Below are 23,035 nucleotides of genomic sequence, written 5' to 3'. Positions count from 1 at the left end.
TGCTTTGACTTCCCTGGGGCTGTGCTACTTGCTGCAGTTTTTGTTTGCCTCTTGCCCTGGTAGCACACTGAATAGCGGGAAACTAACCAGCATAATTTATGATATCATGGCTCTAGATCATTAAATGCCCCTGGAGTCTCAAAAGAACAAAATTTAATGAGTACCTGTGCCTGGACTCTGTTAACAATTATGATTTGTAGTACTGTAATATATAGGCAAATTAAGGGGAATCAAAAGATCTAACTAGGTTTTCTTTCTGTAGTTTGACCTGTTATTTATGATTTTAAACGAACTTATTAGTTTACAACATGTTTTTTTCTCTTCCTCAGTGATAAACGCTGCTCATTCATTCTACAATGGAACAACAACTCTACCAATATCAGATGAAGACAGAACTCCACGAAAAAGAATTAGCAAAACATTAAATATGACTACAAGTCCTGAGGAAAAAAGAAAAATCATTGGTGATACTTTTGTTAAGGTATCTTTTTATCCTTAATGTATCCTATTTTTGATGTGAATTTTAGTATTTGGGTTTCCTTGTTATACCCTATAGCCAAATTTGCTGATTAATTTGAATTATTTTTTGAGCAGAGTTTTAGTATATATTGCTATTACACTGACTAGTAGAAACTGTTCTGTGTTTTAAAGAACATACATATTTTATGTCACCAGACTGTTGTTTTAACTGTTTAAGTATAGGTATTTTCATTTGATATTAGACTTTAGTTCTTTGGGTATTGCATTGACTAGTTTTCAGTCTCTTAAAGGGAATGTTTGCATATCTTTTGAATCATGTTAAAGCATATGTTCTTAAAGGAGTTTATTTTGGGAGTTGGTGGATTTCACATCCTGGTCAGTATTGCAAAAGGACTCTGGGAAATTTAGCTGAAAGTATAAAAGGTCCTGTTTTTTTCTTTTTAAAAAAATTCATTTCTTAAGAGGCTGTTGTACCTCCTGTTGTTTATAGATTGCTAATGAAGTAATTGGAGAAATGAACCTGAAACCAGAGGAGGTTTTTCTTGCCCAAGGTACTTTACGGCCTGATCTAATTGAAAGTGCATCCCTTGTTGCAAGTGGAAAAGCTGAACTCATCAAAACTCATCACAATGACACAGAGCTTATCAGAAAGCTGAGAGAAGAGGTAAAAACTTAGGAGAGCTTTCCCATAAAGCATTTTCCCCTCTCTCCCTCCCTTACCCCTTTTAAAGTGTGTAATTCTGTAGTGTTACATATGTTTGCATTGTGTAAAACATATCTCCATAACTTTTTCAACTGGTAAAACTGAAACTATACCCATTGAACAACAGCTGTCCTTTTCTTCTTCTTCCAAAACCCTGGTAACCATTATTTTGCTTTCTGTTTCTGTGAATTTGACTCCTGTAGGTAGCTCATATACAGTATTTGTCTTTTTGTGCTGGCTTTTTTCACTTAGCATAGGTTCTGAAGGTTCATCTATATTTTAGCATGTGACAAGATTTCTTTTTTTTTTTAAAGCTGAATAATATTCTCTTCTATGTGTATATACATTTTGTCTATTCATTTTTCTGTCAGTGGGCTTTTGGGTCCCTTCCATTTTTTGGTTATTGTGAATTGTGCTGCTGTGAACATGGTTTTACAAATACCTCTTGGAGACCCTGCTTTCAGTTCGTTTGTGTATATACCAAGAAATGGGATTGCTGGATCATATGGTAGTTCTGTTTTTAATTTTTTGAGGTATTTCTTTAATATTTCCATAGCAGTTATACTATATAGTATAATCCCACCATCAATGCACAAGGGATCCCATTTCTCCACACCTTGCCGACACCTGTTGTTTTCTTTTTTTTGTAACCATCCTAATGGGTGTGAATTCTCTGTCTCTTTATTTTAGGCATCTTATTGGATGCAAAGTGGCACCTCATTGTGGTTGTGATTTGCATTTCCCTTATAGCTAATGCTGTCGATCATCTTTATGTGCTTATTGGCCCCATATGTCTTATCTTCTTTGGAAAAATATCTGTTAAGATCTTTTGCCCATTTTTAAGTTGGTTTATCTTTTTTAATTGAATTGTAAATGTTCTTTATAAATTCTGATTACAAATCTTTAGTCAAATACATGATTTTGCCTTCTGTGAGTTGTTTTTTACCTTCTTGATGTTATCATTTGGAGAGTTTTAATTTTGAAACACTAATATGATATTTTCTAACTATCTTGTATTCTGATGAGAACTAGATCAGAGATAGTGGGTAGGAGTGCCCTGATTTATTTATGTTTAAAAGGGTTATGTTTAAAATGTGTTTCAAACAGAAATTATATCACTGAAATAGTCATCTAATTTTTTATAAGTGCTTAAGAGAAAATACTTCAATACAAAAATGACTTTTTAGTCTAAGGTGAAAGACAACAGGAAAAGCCATTAATTCATTGCTCTGTTTTCCATGTCATTTTAGTTGCTAATTTGTATTAATTGACTTTTTGCCCCCATAGGGGAAAGTAATAGAACCTCTGAAAGATTTTCATAAAGATGAAGTAAGAATTTTAGGCAGAGAACTTGGACTTCCAGAAGAGTTAGTGTCCAGGCATCCATTTCCAGGTATAAAATAGAATTAAATTGTTTGTCATTAGACCTTCATGTTGAAGAAAAACCAGTTCAGATAATTTTTAAATAATTTGAAATCTCAGGGAATATGTATTTTGACAGAAAAGTTTTGATAGGGAATAAATATTCTTTTAGTACTTACTATGTATACTTTATTTTATTAAATACTCACTTTTCATTGTTATTTATGTAAGTGTTAAACTATCCCTGTAAGTCTGGCATATAACATTGCCATCATATGAGAAAAAAACAGACAGCACAGAGATATTTTAATAACACTGTCACAGAATTCTTAGTGTTACAGCTGGGTTTTGTATATTCTTTCTACTACCATGATGTATTCCGTGGAAGACAGGGCTGAACTCAGTTCTCTGAAATCCTTATTCTCATGACTGATGTATCTGAATAAATGAACCACTTCTTTGCATAATGCTGATTGTAACTAATTCATGAAAACTTAAAACTCATTTACTGTCATATAGAAAAATAATTGATTAGTGATGGTATTTATTTATAAAATTAGAACTAAGAGTTGTAACCTGTTATGAGTTCTTGAGCTTGGGCGAGCTTTACACCTCAGTTTCTAGCTCTCTAATAGTCATTAGGTGATGAGTTGAGAGAATGGTCTAATTAAATTAAAATATTTAATAATAGTTAACATTTCTTGAGTTACTCATATACATTAGGCATCTGTTATATATTAATTTCTCATATTGTCTTATTTGATCCTCACAATAGAAATTACTATAATATCTTGTTTTATAGATGAGAAAATTTAGAGACAGAGGCTAATTTGCTAAAAGTTAGGCAGATTAGGTTTTGAGGTAGGATTCTAGGCCCAATAATCTCACCTCAGAGTCTGTGCACTTTACTACTATATTGCCTCCATAAACAGTGTCACAAAGGTATAACTCATGTGGTGATAAGCCCTGTTTATACAATGAACTTCAAGTCTAGTAATTAAGATGTTCAGTCTCTTAACATTTTTGTTGGCAAAGGATTGTGTGTGAATATAAGGGAGGGAGGCCAAGTGGTCCTGTATCTTGGTCATCATTTAACAGAGGTCATGTAACTTTTTTGAAGTTTATTTTATGTGTTGGGATTTCTATTATGTAAGATCCATTAGCAAAAATAATTTAGTTGCTTTTAAAAAATAGGTGCACTACTTATATTAAGCTGTTTGAAGATGAGGAATGAAACCAAGGGATTAATGGGACATATTTAAGATTTTGTATATAACTAAGCATCTCAAGGGATACCTTTTCTGTTGTTCTAGTAAAGGAACATAATCCTTTTTTCTTAGATCCATGTATCTTGTGTTTTTATCCTTTCAAGTATTTGGTGTAATAGAAATACCAGTTCATATCTTTTAGAAGTAAACACTCTCATTGTATGTTGGTTTTTTTGTATTTTTAAACAGCATACTCTTCTTCTAAAATCAGGTCAGGAGGTGAGCCTGAGTAATGAATAATAATAAGGTGGTTCATTACCATGACCTCTTTACTTTTGTGTATGTTTGAAAATTCTCTTTTTAAAATTTTTAAACAGATGAGCACATAATGTGAATTAAAAATATTTTATTGGGAAATTTTGTGACACTTAATACAAGGACTATAAAAAGGTAGGAGAAATTATTGTAAAGAGAATTGAGGCATTCTGAAATATGAGTTGGAAGAGAAACTAATAGCTATATTTGAAATTAAATACTAAAAAAACTTACAATGGTTATATGTCAATTATACCTCAAAATTGGAGAAAACTTACGATGTCAGGTGGATTTTAATTTTTGGAAGGATTTTATATTTTGAAATACATTTTTATGTTACATTTTTTTAAAATCAAACTTATATTAAATACCACTGTTACTCTTTTCTTTAGGTCCTGGCCTGGCAATCAGGGTAATATGTGCTGAAGAACCTTATATTTGTAAGGACTTTCCTGAAACCAACAATATTTTGAAAATAGTAGCTGATTTTTCCGCAAGTGTTAAAAAGGTAATAATTTGCACTGAATTTGTATAGTATAGGAGATTTAAATAGACACAGCTTATCAATACAAGGAATTGAATGGATTCTTGTATATTGGTACTATAATTAATTTATTTGAGTTTCATTATTTGAAAATTCAGAGTAATTTAACCTTTGATAGAACTATAGAAGAAATATTCTACAAACTATTAAATGTAGACTTCTCTTTCCAGCCTTGCAACAGATTAGATACCCTGAACACCTAAAAAATGCTGGATATGAAAAGGTGTTTTAAAGTACTTTATATGTATTATAAGAAAGTAAGGGAAGATGAGTGGAAGAATCTCCCAGTCCTTTTGTAGATTTGTTGCCTAAATCCATAATCTATGTCATCTGAAAGATTACAAGCCAAGAATTCTAATTTAAACTGGATCTCGGTTGGTAGTCCTTCCAGGTTTCAGGCAAGAAATAATGTAAATTATCTTCAACTGGGCCCCAAAGAATTTCCATAGATAGAGTTCCAACAGATATGAACTTACAATAAAAAATTATAAAATATATATAGTATTAAGGCACCATGAATGAGAGCAGGTGGAAAATAGCAGAACAAGACCCTCAAACATTTCTACTGGAATTAGCAGATATACAATACAAAGTACATAGAATTAAAAGAAGCAATTGATAATAAGACCAAGGTGTATAAGAGACTATCAAAAATGGGCATCTTTGAAAAAAATTAACTTCTAAAAATGAAAATAACTGAAATTACAAACAGCTAAAAAGAAAATTAGTGAATTTGAAGATAGATATTAAGAAAGTCAATTTTAGCATATGTCTAGAAGGAGATAATAGGCAAAAGTATTTGAATTTTTCCGTACTGGTGAAAGGTACCATGCCTCATCAGCCAACATCACACATCCAGATCAGGATGATGGAAAATAATCTGACACCTAGTGGCCATACCTAGCAAACCTGTGGACTGCCAAAGCCCCTGCAGAGAAAACACCCATTACTCTACAAAGGAAAGACTTATTATACTCTAAGCAATGGCAAAAGCAAGACTTCAAAGTGCCAAGAGAAAAAAATTGTGAGCCATAGTAAACAGATAAACTGTCTTCTAAGAACTAGCACAAAATAAAGACTTTCAGATAAACAGAATTTACTACCATCATCCATCACTCAAGGAGCTAAGGCAGGGGTTTTCAACCCTAGCTGTGTGTATTAGAATCATCTGGAGGAGCTTTTGAAGTATATATGCTTGGGCTCCTCCCTAGAATTTCTTATTTCATCTTGGATGGGACCTGAACATACCAAGTTATATAAGTATATAGCTAGGGTTGACAACCACTTTTAAAAGGCCTGGCTGTGGGCGAAGCAAAATGATTCCAGAAGAAAGGTCTGAGATACAAGACGGAATGATTAGCAAAGAAAATGGTAAATGGATGAAGTGAAACAAGCAAAGATTGTATAATAAAAATAATCTCTTATTTTTGGTACTTATCAAAAATATTTTAACAATATATAACTAAAATAGCATTTAAGTTACAAGGGGATTGATTTGAGTTAAAGCATTAAAAAATGCTTGTATTGTTTGCCAGGAGGATAGAGAGACTGACTCTGTTAAGTATCTGTATTAACACTTACAGGCACTGCTAAGAGAACAAAAATAGAGAGTGTAACTTCAAAACCAGTGAAGGGGAAATAAACAAACTGGGAGAAATAATCAGTTCAGAAGAACGTAAGGAAGGAGAAAACATTAAAAGTGGAACAAATACAAACTACTGAACAAAGTGCTAGAATAAAATCCGTGATACCATTAACCCACAACTAACTAAAGACTAGTTTCTCCAGTTAAGACTAGATTATCAAACTAGATTGAAAAGTAAAATTTAACTATGGTCTGTTTACACAGGGGTAAAAGGAGGAAAACTAAAAGAATGGAAAAACATAGACCAGTCAATAAACCAAAAAATAAGTAGGTGCTGGTAGATTAGTTTCAAACAAAATTGATTTTATAGCAGGAAGTTTTATTAGAGATGAGAGGGTTTGACCCATGTGACGTGTGTCCCTTGCTGGTGACAGAGGATTAAAGCCTTGTATGTAAATCTGTTCTGTATTTCTTGTTCTGATATTTAACTTTTCATAGCCCAAGCATTCAGGAATGAAATTGTGGATATACTGCATAGCACATACAAAGAGAAATACCAAATAGGATCTATTGCTATAATCCAATAAATATAGATATGTAAGGCAGTAATAATGATTCACAAAAGAGTGTATACCTCATTTCTTAAAATCTTAAAAAATGTCCCTTTTTTTCAGCCACACACACTATTACAAAGAGTCAAAGCCTGCACAACAGAGGAGGATCAAGAGAAGCTGATGCAGATTACAAGTCTTCATTCACTAAATGCCTTCCTGCTGCCAATTAAAACTGTAGGTGTGCAGGTGAGTTGTGTGAATTCCCTGACCTGTGACATGATTTTCTGCGGTTTGTTCTTTCTACTAATACTGAAATAGGAAATAGGACTTAGGAAAATGAAATATGAAAGTATATAGATAAGTTTAGAAATGTAAAAAGGCAATATTTTATAGAAAGTTTATGGAGTAAATAAGGTTATAGGAACTAAATATTCAGATGAGATTTTGTAGTTTTGGAACATCTGCCATCTCTAACCAAGAGTAAAAATTCAAAGAATGGTTTGCTGTAGCATTGGCTGGCTTGCTTCTGCCCTGAAGCCTAGGTACCAAGAGGTTATGTCCATATTTTTGCCTCTTTGTGTGAAAATATACTGTGGCTTTAGAAGTTTTTAATTGCAGGATAGCCCCCAGATGAACATGTTACACTATTTAGGTCTTGTTCTTAGTTTGCATTTTCTTAAACCAGTGCCTCTGCCTCTTCATATCCTCTGCCTCTTAGCTGTGATAATGTACAACTGACATTTTTTGTTTATTGTTCTGTCTTTGTAATTATAAAAGCATGTGAGGATAATATAGTTTTCATTTTTAAAATGTTATTTATAAATTATATTAAGTTCTCCTTTGTATTATGAGTTTCTGGGGAAAAACTTGGGAGGGTAGGGAAGAAGGAGGTATCTTTTCTGTTATTTAGAGTTTGTAGTTAAATGAAAACTAAAAGAGGTGTCTATAGTTCAACTAAAAATGTTACGAGTGCCAATTATTGGGTTAATATGTTTATTATTGCCTCTCATACTAGAATTATGTGTGGAAAGAAATTAACTCTGTTTTCTGGCATTTGTTGAATAAATTCTTTACATTACGATGACACCTTATGTTTGAACTGATTTAAGTAGAATTTAGTATGGGATTTTAATTTAGGAGTCATTTGTATTATTAGAGGAATATCCATATGTACTGTTATTCAAACATGTTTGTGTTTAAAAAACAAAACCACTACTAATGGCGTCACCATGCATGAAATATTTTCCAGTCTGTCTTTTAACTTATATAAAAACCATCAAATATTATGAACTGTATTTTTTATTTTCAGGGTGACTGTCGTTCCTATAGTTACGTATGTGGAATCTCCAGTAAAGATGAGCCTGACTGGGAATCTCTTATTTTCCTGGCTAGGCTTATACCTCGCATGTGTCACAACATTAACAGGTGTGTTCTGTGGAAACGGGGTAAGGCTTGTAACTGGAAGGATTGTTTTTTAAGGTTTTTCTACTATTCTCAATATGGAGACCTAAAGGTTCAAGTGTAGTTAAGGGATGTACTTAGTCAAATTGAGCAGATATTGAATAATATCTTGTGTTCTATTCCTTCATCACAATGCAGGCATCTGCTAACTTAAAAAAAAAAACATTTTTTGTTTAAAGAAAAAATAGGAAGGATTTTAATTTTAGTATAAAATATTAAAAATAGTGTTGACACATGTCTTCCAAATTAGCAGGTTCGCTTGTTACTGGTTTTATGGTAACATGCTTTGTCCCAGAAGGATAGAAAAAAATATATACGTGTTATAGAATTATCAATAAGAACTTGATTAATAAAAATCCCAGGGAAAATCAAAGAAAAGAAATAGGCATATGCCAGATGTCATTAATACATGTATAATTTATTTTGAATTGAGTTTTTTCAGATTCAGTTTGCCTTTCATTTGCACATTGATTTCTTGTGTTGGATATATTAACTGCTGATTTGCAATCTATGTGTAATACTCAATTACACTGTTCCATATATGGTTAAAAAATCTCATTTGCATAGTACCAGATTGCTAATTAAATGTCCTTGTTTTACAATTGTTTACGCCTCAGTTTTTTTCTTCATGGGTAGTTGACAACCAAAGAGAATTACTTGAGGTTTCAGTTTACTCACATTTGATTCAGAAATTAGAAAATTACCTACCTGTAAGTATTCACCTAGGAGGGTGTGTGTAGTTCTATAACTGCCTGCTGGTACGACAAGGAGTCACAGGGAAATCATGTTTTTACTGTTGGAAACATGCTCATTAAAAGGCTTACTCAGATGAACCTAAAGACCCTAATATAGAAGTACCTTTAATATACCAAAAAAAATAAGTCATTAATAAACAATAGTAAATTTGTAATTGCCTATTTCAAATCAAGATATTGTCTTGGTTAAAATAATGGTTCATAATTAATCTGGAGAATGCTAATACCTAAATAGCCTTTATAGGTCATACAGAAAACTCCCTTTTCCTAAGTTTGACTCTACTGCTCTTTATATAATTAGCATATTTTCATTTCACAACCTTCTTAGAGTTTCATCATTCTTTCTTTTTTTTTTTATTTTGCCAAAGGGCACTCACCCTTGTTTAAATTTTATCTCTGTCCTTTTATATGCTGCCTCCTCTGTGATAATTGTCTATTCTCCACCCCTCCTGCCAACCACCCCCCTCATTTGTCTCTCTCTCTCCTTTTGTAACCCTTCCACCCTCCCCCAAAAGAAAAACAGTCTAACAAACAAAAAGAGAGTTTTAAATGTGAACCTAGCAAGCCCTTAGAGAGTCTTGGTGAATTTTAGATTTCTTTGCTCAGGGTGCTTTTTGGGAATTGGAATTTAAAATTAACATTTTTCCCCCATTTTTGCAAGTTTTTTTTTTTCTTAATTTGCGTGATGGGCAGAGAGGGACTGCTCCAGTTTTATTCTATACAGAGTGGAATAATACGTATTCCTCTGCATTCTATGATCACTCTTGTCTGTAAGAAAAAAAATAAAAAGAGAAATTCATGGCATTCTTTTGCTTAGTTGCTTTTTCCTCTAAGGATAGTTTATGAACTCTAGGAACTATATTGTTTAGAAGTGTGGTTTACTTCCTATGCATGGGACAAAAATCTTCCTGCTACAGTATATTTGGAAGAAAGAAGTGAAGTAGTTGGTGGTAGTGGTGGTTTTGATCTGATGCTGTTTTTCCTCTACGTTTTGTTCCAAGTACATATTAAGAAAAAAGAAAAACCATTATTAAGGTTCACCATGGCAGTTACCAAGAAGTATTTATTTTCTTTGCCAAAGACAGAGCTAAGGAAAAGAGATGGTTGTCTGCTGGCTGTAGTTGGAGTGAGGAGAGAAGGGTGGCACTCATGTCTGTATCCTGACTACCTCTCATTTTCTGGGTGAGAGCTGTGTAAAAGATCCTGTAAACCTTGTAGTAAGATGCCCTTTTAGTTGTTTTCATTATCTAATCCTAATTTCTTCAAACTATGTTCCAAACCCTACTTTTATTAACCTGCAGTGTATTTTCATATCTTTCAAACAGATACTTTTAACGTCAGTACTAAGTCATTCTTTTTGGAAGGAAATAGTAGTATACCAAGTTCTATTTTGATGACAATTTATTATAAAGTAGAAATGAAAATTTTTCCTTGGGATTGATATTCCCCAAAGTGGGGGGAAAAAGACTGAGTGGTCAAGTAAGTTTGGGAAATTTACTGTAATCTCATCTTGGAGGTTTCTAGTGTATGTTACCATATTACAGTTTATGGAGTTCTGTCATAAAACAGCCTATTTATTTGTTCAATTCATTGTTTCTCTAGGTTTATGTATATTAATTTCCTAGGGCTTCCATAGCAAATATCACAAGCCGAAAGGCTTCGAACAATAGAAATTTATTGTTTCACAGGTCTGAGGCTTGAGGTCTGAAATCAAGGTGTCAGCAGGGCCATCCTCTGTGAAGGCTCTAAGGCAGGACCCTTTCTTGCCTCTTCCGAGGTTCAGGTGTTTGCTGGCCATCCTTGGCTTGTGGCAGTGTAACTCCAATCTCTGTTTCCGTCTTTGTATGGCCCCTCCCTTGTATATGTTTCTGTGTTTCCAAATTTCCCTCTTCGTAGAAGAACACCAGTCATCAGATTAATGTCCACCCTGATCCTTCGTGGCTACATCTTAACTTTATTACATCAGCAAAGACCCCATTTCGCCTGTAGTTTCAGATGGACATGAAATATGGGGGATGCCCTTCATATATTTTATGAAAAGAGGATTGTGAAAATCACATATACCTTTGCACATTCTGAGATACTAGTATACTACAGAATTCATTTTGAGGAAGGTTCATGGAACATGGGCCCTTCTATAATTTTATATCCTATCCTTCCATTTGGGATTTGAAGTAGGTATAAGAAGGACCTAAGACTCAATAGAAAGAATGTTATTCTATGTGCCTTCCTTCTCATACTAAAATGTAATTTCTCTGTAATTTCTTTCTTTCCCCTTCTAGAGTTGTCTATCTATTTGGCCCACCAGTTAAAGAACCTCCTACAGATGTTACACCCACTTTCTTGACAACAGGAGTGCTCAGTACTTTACGCCAAGCTGATTTTGAGGCCCATAATATTCTCAGAGAGTCTGGTACGTTGCTCATTCTGTTTATCACTGCATGCTCTAACGAAAATTTGGAAGCTTGGCATTATGACTTCTAGTAGGAGGATGCAAGTTTTAATTTTTGGATGATTTCATGTTTATTATTTCTATGGATAGTTCTACGATACTGCCTTCTGTATAAAGTTTACTCACCTTTGTGGTCATTTGCAGACATGTGCAATACAGCATGAAATTTTGAGTTGCCCAAATCACATGTTCCCAGCTCAGATTTAACAAGGTTATACTCTACCCTGTTGTTTCATCTCTCTTACTGTAATCAAGTATGTCCTTTTGCAGTCTATTTAGTGCCATATTTTTTGCATTTTTGTGGGTGATTTTACTATTTAACGTGTCCTGCAAGCATAGTGGTGACATGCTGTTTTATGTTCCAAAGCACAGGAAGGCTGTAATGTGCCTTATGGAGAACATACATGGGTTAGATAAACTGCAACCATGTGTGAATTGTAGAACTGTTGGCTGTGCATTCAGTGTTAATAAGTATTAAATAAGGTCTCTTTAAACAGAAGCACATATAAAACAAAGTTATGTTTTTTTAAATTGAGGTATCATTGATACACAATCTTACATTGGTTTCAGTTACACAACACAGTCGTTCAACAGTTACCCATGTTATTAAATCCTCACCCCCACTGATGCAGTTACTATCTGTTAACATTGGAAGATGTTACAGAAACATTGACTCTACTCTTCATGCTGCACTACCATCCCCATGACCAATTTTATATATATGATTGAGAATTTCTATACCCATTTATCCCCATCACCTTACCCACCCACCCTGGCCTCTCTCCCATGGTAACCACCAGTTATTTCTCAGTATCTGTGAGTCTACTGCTGTTTCGTTTATTTTGCTTTATTTTTATATTCCACAAATAAGTGAAATCATATGGTATTTGTCTTTCTTCTCTTGGCTTGTTTCACTTAGCATAATATCCTGTAGACCCATCCATGTTGTTGCAAATGGCAGGATTTCTTTTTTTTAATAGCTGAATAATACTGCATTGTGTGTATGTACCACATCTTTATCCATTCACCTATTGATGGACACTTAGGTTGCTTCCATATTTTGGCTTTTGTAAATAATGTGGCGATAAACATAGGGGTGCATATATCTTTTCAAATCAGAGATTTTGTTTCCTTTGGGTAAATTCCTATAAAGCTGTATATTGATTGGTGATTGACCATGTTGTGACCAGAGGCTTGCAGGAATCTATTTCCCTTAGGGGCAGTGGTTCAGTATTTACTAATTCAGTATTTGCAGTGTAGGTCATAACTACCATGAATAATGAGAATCAGTTTTATATCGCTGCAGTCATCAAATTCTCTTTGTGATTGAGTTGATTTACAGTGTGATGAGAGTAGCTGAAAAACAGTACATGACGACAGGCCTGGCTGTGGTATGTGAATGCCTGTGATTTTAGATATTGTCTGGGATTTAGTGGAACTTGGTTAGAGTGCTTTTCCATGGTGTAGTGGTTGGTTCTACATGTTAACTTCCTTTCTCTAGGATATGCTGGGAAAATCAGCCAGATGCCAGTGATTTTGACACCATTACATTTTGATCGGGACCCACTTCAAAAGCAGCCTTCATGCCAGAGATCTGTGGTTATTCGAACCTTCATTACTAGTGATTTCATGACTGGTATACCTGCAACACCTGGCAGTGAGATCCCTGTAGAGGTAATTTATATATATTTTTGCTAATGTACACCTCCAATAATTCATACATTTTATAATAGGGTAAATGGAATAGGCTATGACAATGTTGATATTTCTGGGGTCATAAGATAGGCTCCTATTTTCTTTATCTCCACATAATTGATTGTTTAATACACTGTAATAGAAAAACACCTTAAATTTATTACACCCCTCCAGATGTCAGATTACTGTGTGAGAGTAACCAACTCAAATTAATTTTATCTAATCTTGCCAACTTCTGCCTTATAAATAGTATTCTCCAAGTAAAGAAGAAGTGAAGAAGAATATGTTAGAATTAAGAATGGGATTTGATGGCATTATGACCAGATCCTCATGAATTGCTTAATGCTCTGCCTACTACCAATTCCATGTTTGACCTCCATCTCCCTCTCTTAATTATCTCTCCACTAGAGTATTCCAAAGGTGCTATTTGCATAATAGCAAATGAAAATCAAAACAAGACTTTATTAGTTGGACCACTGCACCTGTACTTTTATTACAAGGCTGGGGTTATAGCTGGGTAGGTGGGTTGGGAATGTTGTTTAGTTCTGTTTTTCCTTAGACTCAGATTTTCCTGGTCAAGTGACCAGGTCTTTTCCTCCTGTACACTTGGCAGTGGTGATTTTTACAGTGTATTATATGCTACATTGGTGACCTGAGAGTTGTGTGGATAAACCACAGATAATTTGTGAAGCATTAACTTAAACACATGAGATCACATGCTTCAATGGCACAGTAATGTTAAATTACCATAAATGTTTCTAAAAACTTATTATGGACCATTAACAAACATAATGCAGACTGGCACCTGTTTGTTGACTGCACTTTGAGTAGTACTGAGTTTAAGTCACCTGAATCTCTAGAGGGAAATAGGTTCATTACATAAAATTAATCAGACATCATCCCATATACATAGAGGATGGTAGTAAAATTAGATTTTAATTGCAAATGCAAGCCTTCTAGGTCTAATGGACATGCATAGATCCTAGTTATTCTATTTTTAATCTTTGTTTTATAACAGGTGGTGTTAAAGATGGTCACTGAGATTAAGAAGATTCCTGGTATTTCTCGAATTATGTATGACTTAACATCAAAGCCCCCAGGAACTACTGAATGGGAGTAATAAACTTGTTCTATTAAAGTACTGTGTGCAGTTTAACTTGATTAGAAACCATTCCCAGTATTGATGTGTGGTACTGTGAAAAGAGGTCCTGGAGTGGCTACATCACATCTGAGTTCTCTACAGCAAAAATCTATGGCTTAAGAGCCGAGTTGGAGATAACTGCAAGGTACTGAAGAGTTTGTACGGGTATAATCAAGGCACCATCGCCTACACTCAGACACATTGACACTGCTTTTGCCTTTGCCTCACTTGTTCTTTATGTATGAACTCACTGTTGCTATTGATGTCTCTGTCAATGAACATGTGTGAAGGTGGGTGAGTTTGGTGGTAGTATTGGGCTTCTGTCCCCTTGCTAGTTTTTAAGAGCTGTTGGAAAATTACCCATAATTACCAGTATGACTTAGTGTGCATATCTGAGAATCCGAGATATTCGGAGAATCTGTTTCACTGTAAGTAACCTTATTCTTCCAAAAGTTGGGAGAAGGGATAAATATATCAGGTAGAGGTATAGCTGGGCTGTTGGGGCTGCTTCTGCAGGTCACTGGAGCTATAAAATGTAAGCTACTTTAAGATGGAAAACATCAGGAATTTGTTGAAGTACTTTAGAATTTATGTTATCACAGGCATGCAAGGAAGAAATTATGAGTGGTCTTAGTTTAAAATGTTTTGAATCATGTTCCACATAGATGCCATGTTGCTTGCTGTTGACCTGTTCACCAGTAAGAAGCTTTATCCACCCTGCCTTATATTGCCAATTCCCATGGCCTTGCAGAGGAAGTTTCTGTTCTCTCTCCAGAAGAGACTGTCTGTGATGTAGCATAGATAAAATTTGAGCATTTTAATCTCATTTGGTCAGAGGGGCAGCTCTGAGAACACAGACACCACCACATTGTGCCCACAGCTTACAAAAGCATGCCTGCAGTTTACATCGTCTAGTACTAAAGAGTTGTAAAATGAACTTTCAGATGTAGTCTCTGTAAGCAGGTTTATTACCCACTGCTCAGAAGACTGTGATCAGTCTTGGTCCATGCAACGCATTGCCAAACCTTTTAATCCTCTACCAGCTGTAAGAGAAGATCCAAGAACTAGCGTGGGACTGGTTGCCACTGCCACCAGTTTCTACCAGATCTTTTATAACATTCATAAAAGCACTATAAAAATAGAACTAAGATTAAATTCTATAACCACTTCTCTCTCAATATTTCAGCTGATGTTATTATTTAAGAACATTACCATGTTTTTCTTTTTTCTATTTTAAATTGAGGTATAATTGATCCAACGTTAATTTCAGGTGTCTGTATTTTTCCTATACCAGTTCCATCTCAGGTTGCTGCCTCCTAATTTCAAGATCTTTTGTATTAATCAGGAACAAAATTTTGTTCGGTATTTAGTGTTAGATGTTAGACAATAAAATTATACATGGCAGAAGTCTTTCTTTCATTCTTGCTGGCCCAAATGACAAGTTAACTGTTGTGGAACCAGCAAGACAAGTGCTTCTGTCTATTGTAACAAATATCTGTACCTGAGACAAAAGAGTATTTGACTTCTATAAAATTCGAACTGTTCATTTTCTGTGCTGTTGATGAGGTATTCATGAAGGCCTTTTGGAAAGAGGATATGTTAGTGATCTGGGCTTAACAGATTTGGAGGCATGTTATTTTAGAGCTGTAATAGACTATCTATAAATGGCTTACAAACCTTACAAAACAAATACTGATGTGAAAAAATTCCTCATCTAGTAAATGTGTCTTATGATTTTGTATTCAAGCAAATAATAGGAATCTAGGAAGAACATATAGTCAGAGTTTTTTTTTTTCCCCTTCAAGTATGTTCTACAGAAAACTGCTTCACTGAGATGGTCCAATATAAACAGGATTTGATGGTCATATAAAATTGGAAAGTGCTGCTCACTTGTCCTGTCTTGAGGATTCATGGTATACATTATATTCAAGTCTCAGAAATTTTGAGGTTAACAATTGTCAAACATTTTTATAAAATTGATGTATCATTGATATACAATCTTATATTGGTTTCAAGTATACAACACAGTGGTTCAAGAGTTATCCACGTTACTAAATCCTCACCCTCACTAGTGCAGTTACTACCTGTCGGCATAGGAATATGTTACAGAATCACTGACAATATTTTCCATGCTGTACTAGTATCCCCATGACCATTTGAGCATTTTAATCTTATTTGTCAGAGGGGCAGCTCTGAGATCACACACACCACCACATGTGCCCCCAGCTTACAAAAGCATGCCTGTAGTTTACATCATTTGAGAATTTTTGTGCTCCTCTATTCCCCTCATCCTACCCATCCACCCTCCCAAAACCCTCCCCTGTGGTGACCACCAGTCACTTCTCAGTGTCTGTGAGTCTACTGCCATTTTGTTCATTTTCTTTTGTTTTGTTTTTAAATTCCATAAATAAGTAAAATCATATTTGTCTTTCTCTGCCTGGCTTATTTCTTTTAGCATAATATCCTTTATGTTCATCCATGTTGTTGCAAATAGCAGGATTTCTTTTTTCTTTGTGGCTGAATACCATTGTGTATACCACATCTTATGCAGTCATTTATTTATTTTTTTATTTTGGTATCATTAATCTACAATTAAATGAAGGACATTATGTTTACTGGGCTCCCCCCTTCACCAAGTCCCCCCCACATCCCCGTTCACAGTCACTGTCCATCAACATAGTAAGATGCTGTAAAATCACTACTTGTCTTCTCTGTGTTGCACAACCCTCCCCGTGCCTCCCCCCACACTATACATGTTAATCGTAATGCCCCCTTTCTTTTTTTCCCACCCTTATCCCTCCCTTCCCACCCGTCCTCCCCATTCCCTTTCCCTTTGGTAACTGTTAGTCCATTCTTGGGTTCTGTGCTTCTGCTGCTGTTTTGTTCCTTCAGTTTCTTTTGTTCTTATACTCCACATATGAGTGAAATCATTTGGTACTTGTCTTTCTCCACCTGGCTTATTTCACTGAGCATAATACCCTCTAGCTCCATCCATGTTTTTTTTTTCGAATGGTAGAATCTGTTTTTTCTTATGGCTGAGTAGTATTCCATTGTGTATATGTACCACACCTTCTTTATCCATTCATCTACTGATGAACATTTAGGTTGCTTCCATATCTTGGCTGTTGTCAACAATGTGGTGATAAACATAAGGATGCATACATCTTTTCATATCAGGGATTTTGTTTTCCGTGTGTAAATTCCTAGAAATGGAATTACTGGTTTGTATGGTGTTTCTATTTTTAGTTTTTTTAGGAACCTCCATGCTGCTTTCCGCAGTAGTTTTGCCAATTGACATTTCCACCAACAGTGTAGGAGGGTTCCCATTTCTCCACATCCGTGTTGTCACTTATTATTTATTGTCTTTTGGATAGTGGCCATTCTGACTGGGTGAAGTGATGGCACATTGTGGTTTTGATTTGCATTTCCCTGAAGATTAGTGATGTGGAGCATCTTTTCATGTGCCTGTTGGCCATCTGTTTTTCTTCTTTGGAGAAATGTCTGTTCAGGTGCTCTGCCCATTTTTTAATGGGGTTGTTTTGTTTTTTTGGCTTTGAGACATATGAGTTCTTTATACATTTTAGATGTTAGCCCCATATTGGATAAATTGTTTAAGAATATATTCTCCCATACTGTAGGCTACCTTTTTGTTCTGTTGATGGTATTCTTTTTTGTAGAAAAGGCTTTTAATTTGATGTAGTCCCACTTGTTCATTTTCTCTTTAGTTTCCCTTGCCCAAGGAAATGTGTCCAGAAAAGAGATTGCTGATCTTATGTTCAAGAGATTCCTGCCTATGTTTTCTTCTAAGACATTTATGGTTTCATGTCTTATATTTAGGTCTTTAATCCATTTTGAGTTTCCTTTTGTTTATGGAGTTCGACAGTAGTCCAGTTTCATTCTCTGCATGTAGCCAGTTTTCCCAACACCATTTATTGAAAAGACTGTCTTGTCCCTGTTGTATATTCTTGGCTCCTTTATCATATATTAATTGGCCATATATGTGTGGCTTTTTATCTGGGCCCTCTATTCTGTTGAATTGATCCATGGGTCTGTTCCTGTGGCAGTACCGTACTGTTTTGATTACTGTAGCTTTGTAGTATAGTTTGAAGTCAGGGAGTGTAATGCCCCGAGCTTTGTTCTTCTTTCTCAGGATTCCTTTGGCTGTTTAGGGTGTTTTGTGGTTCATATGAATTCAAGATTATTTGCTCTAGTTCACTGAAAAATGCTGTTAGTATTTTGATATGGATTACATTGAAACTGTAAATTGCTTGGGGCAGAATAGCTATTTTGACAATATTAAGTCTTCTATCCATGAGCATGGGATAGATTTTCATTTATTTGTGTCTTCTTTAATTTCTCGCATGAGTGTCATAGTTTTCAGAGTACAGGTCATTCCTTTCCTTGGCTAGGTGTATTCCTAGGTATTTTATTCTTTTTGATGCAGTTGTAAATGGAATTGTTTTCCTGATTTCTCTTTCTGCTAGTTCATTGTTAGTATTTTAGGAATGTGACAGATTTCTGTGTATTAATTTTTGTATCCCACAACTTTGCTGAATCGGGTTATTCTAATAGTTTTTTGGTGGAGTCTTTAGGGTTTTTTATGTATAATATTGTGTTACCTGCAAATAGTGGCAGTTTAACTTCTTCCTTACCAATTTGGAAACCTTTTATCTCTTTATCTTGGGTCCTCCAGTACTGTGCTGAATACAAGTGGTGAGAATGGACATCCTTGTCTTTTCCTGATCTTAAAGGAAAACTTTCAGCATAATGTTAGCTGTGGGCTTATTGTATATGGCCTTTATGATGTTGAGCTTTGTACCCTCATAGTTTTTATCATGAATGGATGTCAAATTTTGTCAAACACTTTTCCAGCATCCATTAGATGATGATATGGTTTATCCTTCTTTTTGTTAGTGACATTGATTGACTTGTGAATATTGTACCATTCTTGCATCCTTGGAATAAATCCCACTTGGTCATGATATATGATCCTTTTGAAGCATTTTTGAATTCAGTTTGCTAAGATTTTGTTAAGGCTTTTTGCATCTATGTTCACCAGGGATCTAGGCCTAAAATTCTCTTTTTTGTAGTGTCTTTGTTTGTAGTATTACATTGATGCTGGCCTTATAGATTGAGTTTGGAAGTATTCCCTCTGCTCTATGTTTAGAATCCTTAAATAAGAAGGATGTGTATTAGCTCTTCTTTAATGTTTGGTAGAATTCAGCTGTGAAACCATCTGGTCCTGAACTTTTGTTTGTTGGGAATTTTTTTATTACCTATTCAATTTCATTTCTGATAATTGGTCTGTTCAGATTTTCTGATTCTTCCTGGGTCAGTCTTGCAAGATTATATTTTTCTAGGAAGTTGTCCATTTCTTCTAGGTCATCCAATTTGTTGGTGTTTAATTTTTCATAGGATTCTCTAATAATAATTTTGTATTTCTGTAGTATCTGTTATGACTATTCCTTTTTTGTTTATGATTTTGTGTACTCTTCTTTTTTTCTTGGTAAGTGTGGCCATGAGTTTGTCTATTTTATTCATTTTCTCAAAGAACCAGTTCTTGGTTTTGTTGGGCTTTTTGTCCTATTGTTTTATTGTTTATTATGTCCCTTCTTCTGCTAACTTAGGGTTTCATATTCTTTTTCTAGTTTTTTTAACTGTGAGGTTAGAATGTTTATTTGGGATTGGGTAGGTCTATGTTTCTGAGAACTACTCTTGCAGCATCCCACAAATTTTGAACTGTTGTGTTTTCTTTGTTTGTTTCTGCATTGCTTTATTTCTGCTTTAATTTGTTCAGTGATCCATTGATTATTTAGAAGCATGTTATTTAGCCTTCATGTGTTTGTAAAATTTTTTGTTTTCTTTGTGTAATTTATTTCTAGCTTCATGCCACTGTGGTCTGAAAAGATGCTTGATAGAACTTCAGTCTTTTTTAATTTGAGGCTCTTTTTGTGGCCTCATATGTGATCTGTTCTGAAGAACATTCTGTGTACACTTGAGACAAATGTGTATCCTGCTGCTTTTGGGTGGTATGTTCTGTGTATATATGTTAAGTCCATATGATCTAATATATTGTTCACTGATCTGTTTCCCTATTTTTTGTCTGGTTGACCTATCTATTGATGTGAGTGATGTGTTGAAGTCTCCCAAAATGAATGATTTGCAGTCTGTTTTCCCCTTTAATTCTGTTAGTATTTGTTTCACAAATGTAGGTGCTTCTATATTGGGTGTATAGATATTTATAATGATTATATCCTCTTGTTGGACTGGACCTCTTTATCATTATGTAATGTCCTTTGTCTCCTGTTACTTTCTTTATTTTGAAATGTATTTTGTCTGATATAAGTAACTGCCACTCTTACTTTTTTCTCCCACTTGGCATGAAATTCTTTTTCCATCCCTTCACTTTCTGTCTGTATATGTCTTTGGGTCTAAAATGAGTCTCCTGTAGGCAGCATATAGATGGGTCTTATTTCTTTATCCATTCTGCCATTCTTTGTCTTTTGATTGGTGCATTCAGTCTATTTACATTTAGGGTGATTATTGATAAATATGTTCTTACTGACATTTTATCAGTTGCTTTCTGGCTGCTGTTATAGTTCCTCTCTGTTCCTCTCTTCTTCTTTTATATTTTTCTCTTATTATTTGATGATTTTCTTTAATGTTGTGATTGAATTTCTCTTTTTTAATTTTTTGAATATGTTATAGGTTTTAGGTTTGTGGTTACCATAAGTTTCAAGGATAGCTACCTAACTGTATAAAGTCTCTATTAAAAGTTGATGATTTTTCTGTTTTAACACAGGTTTCTTCTTCCTTCTCCTCCACACTTTATGTATGGGATGCCATAATCTGCGTTTTTTGTTTATCCTTTGGCTGATTTTGTGTATAGTTGGTTTTACTACTTTTGTTTTAACTTCTCCTTGCTTGGTAAGTAATCGGTCTAATATCTTTACTACGGGTTTATTTTCACTGGTGTAAACTATTTAGGGTGGGGAACATTTCCATCTACAGCAGTCTAACATAGCCTGTAATGTTGGTTTAGTGGTTATAAATACCTTCAGCCTTGATTTATCTTCCTTCAAATTTGAATGATAATCTTGCAAGGTAGAGGATTCTATGTTGAAGCTCCTTATGTTTCAATACATTAAATATTTCATGCCACTCCCTTATGGCCTGTTATGTTTTTGCTGAGAAGTCTGCTAATAGCCTTATGGGGTTTCCCTTATAGATAGATAATCTTTCTTTGCTGCTTTCAGTGTTCTCTGCTTATCCTTTATTTTTACCATTTTTATTATATGTCCTGGTGTTACCTTCCTGGTTTTCCCTTTGTGAGGGGCTGTCTGTGCTTCCATGACCTGGGTGCCTATTTCCTTCCCCAGATTGGGGAAGTTTTCAATAATTATTTCCTCAAGGAGACTTTCTATCCCTTTGCCTCTTCTCCATCTCGTACCCTTATTATGCAAATATTGTTCCTTTGGAGTTGTCACAGAGTTATGTTAGCATTCTTTCATTCTTAGAGATCCTTTTTCTCTGTGTTCCTCAGCTTCATTGTGTTCTTATTCTCTAATTTTTATCTCATTGATTGTCTCCTCTACTGCAGCAATCTATTATTCATTTCTTTTATTTAAATTTCATTTCAGTTTTTCTTCAGCTCCTAGTGGCTCTTTTTCAGCTCTTATATATCTTTGTTGAAGTCCTCCCTGAGATCTTCAATACTTTCCCACAGGTCAGTGAGCATATTTATGAGCTTTGCTTTGAAATCTTTATCAAGAAGATTAGTAATCTCTGTTTCATTTAGCCCTGTTTTTGGTGTCTTATCATGTAGTTTTGTTTGGAACATATTTCTCTGCCTCCTCATTTTTTTAGGGTTTTTGTGTTTCTTCCTTTGTATTGATTGGATGGGTTTGCTATGCTTCCTGGTCTAGAGTAGTGGCTTTATGAAGAAGGCATCCTGTGGTGCTCAAACTCTTTACTCTCCAGTGCCTGCTTCTCTCTCGTGGTGGAGCCTCTGTTGCTCTTGGTTGACAATGCACAGGACTACCTTTCTGTCTGCCGGCCAGCCATGGTCTATCTCAGTTTGCTATGGAAGGCAGTTTGTCTCAGCTGGCCGTTTGTGGTCAGAGTAGTAGTGCTTCTGCTGGGATCATTGTGAGCCAGGCTGCCCTCTGCCTGTCCTGCAGTGATGATGGGGCTGCTGTGTTTACAGGGTGGTCAGGTGGTCACATGGCTGTGGGGCAGACGGGAGCAAGGTGATGGGCTGGGCTGCCCTCACAGAGGAAGGAGCAGTCAGAGCTGGGTCCTGCAGGCTCTTCTCCAGTTTTGCTGTGACAGGGTAGAGAAAGCTGGGAAAGCCTCTCTCTGCCTGCCAGGCTGCAATGTCCGATTCTGCTTGGCCAAGTGGGTGGACATGCTGGTGGTTGGCAGAGAAGCACCTCAGGTCTGAGTCTCCAGCAAGGGGGATGGAGCATTTGGGGCTCCCAAGAGTGCCTGCCCTGTTGGACCAAAGGAGGGCTGAGGAAGTATCATCTGCCTGCCTTTTCTTCTGTGAAGAGAGCTCCATCCAGTCCTTGCCCCCTGACACCCTTACCGCTGCTGGCAAATCCCTCAAACTGCCGCCTCTGTTCTGGGTCTCAGCAGGACCAGCAGAGAGTGCCTGTCCCTCACAAGTGGCTGGAGTCTTAGCTTCCCAGAGTGTTCTCACTCCCCTAATGTCCAGCCTTGCTAATCACCAGAACCCACTGCAATGTGGGCTTGTGTTCCCAGAGCAGATCTCCAGGGCC

At 35.5% G+C, this 23,035-nt stretch overlaps 1 protein-coding gene across 1 annotated transcript in view; it reads left to right on the top strand.

Moving 5' to 3' along the window:
* GMPS (guanine monophosphate synthase) overlaps nt 1-14,252 on the top strand; it is a 94,705-nt gene extending 80,453 nt beyond the window's left edge. Inside the window, exons 8-16 of the mRNA XM_073232183.1 lie at nt 330-481; nt 971-1,144; nt 2,471-2,576; nt 4,461-4,576; nt 6,872-6,997; nt 8,061-8,176; nt 11,250-11,380; nt 12,921-13,093; nt 14,133-14,252. Coding sequence (XP_073088284.1) covers nt 330-481; nt 971-1,144; nt 2,471-2,576; nt 4,461-4,576; nt 6,872-6,997; nt 8,061-8,176; nt 11,250-11,380; nt 12,921-13,093; nt 14,133-14,234 — 1,196 coding nt within the window. The 3' untranslated portion in view covers nt 14,235-14,252. The remainder of the gene's footprint in view (nt 1-329; nt 482-970; nt 1,145-2,470; nt 2,577-4,460; nt 4,577-6,871; nt 6,998-8,060; nt 8,177-11,249; nt 11,381-12,920; nt 13,094-14,132) is intronic.
* The last annotated feature ends 8,783 nt before the right edge of the window (nt 14,253-23,035 follow it).

Source organism: Manis javanica, chromosome 3 (assembly GCF_040802235.1).
Source record: "Manis javanica isolate MJ-LG chromosome 3, MJ_LKY, whole genome shotgun sequence".
Taxonomy (NCBI): Eukaryota; Metazoa; Chordata; class Mammalia; order Pholidota; family Manidae; genus Manis; species Manis javanica.
Note: the sequence above shows the minus strand (reverse complement) of the source record. Positions and strands in the feature narration are given on the sequence as shown.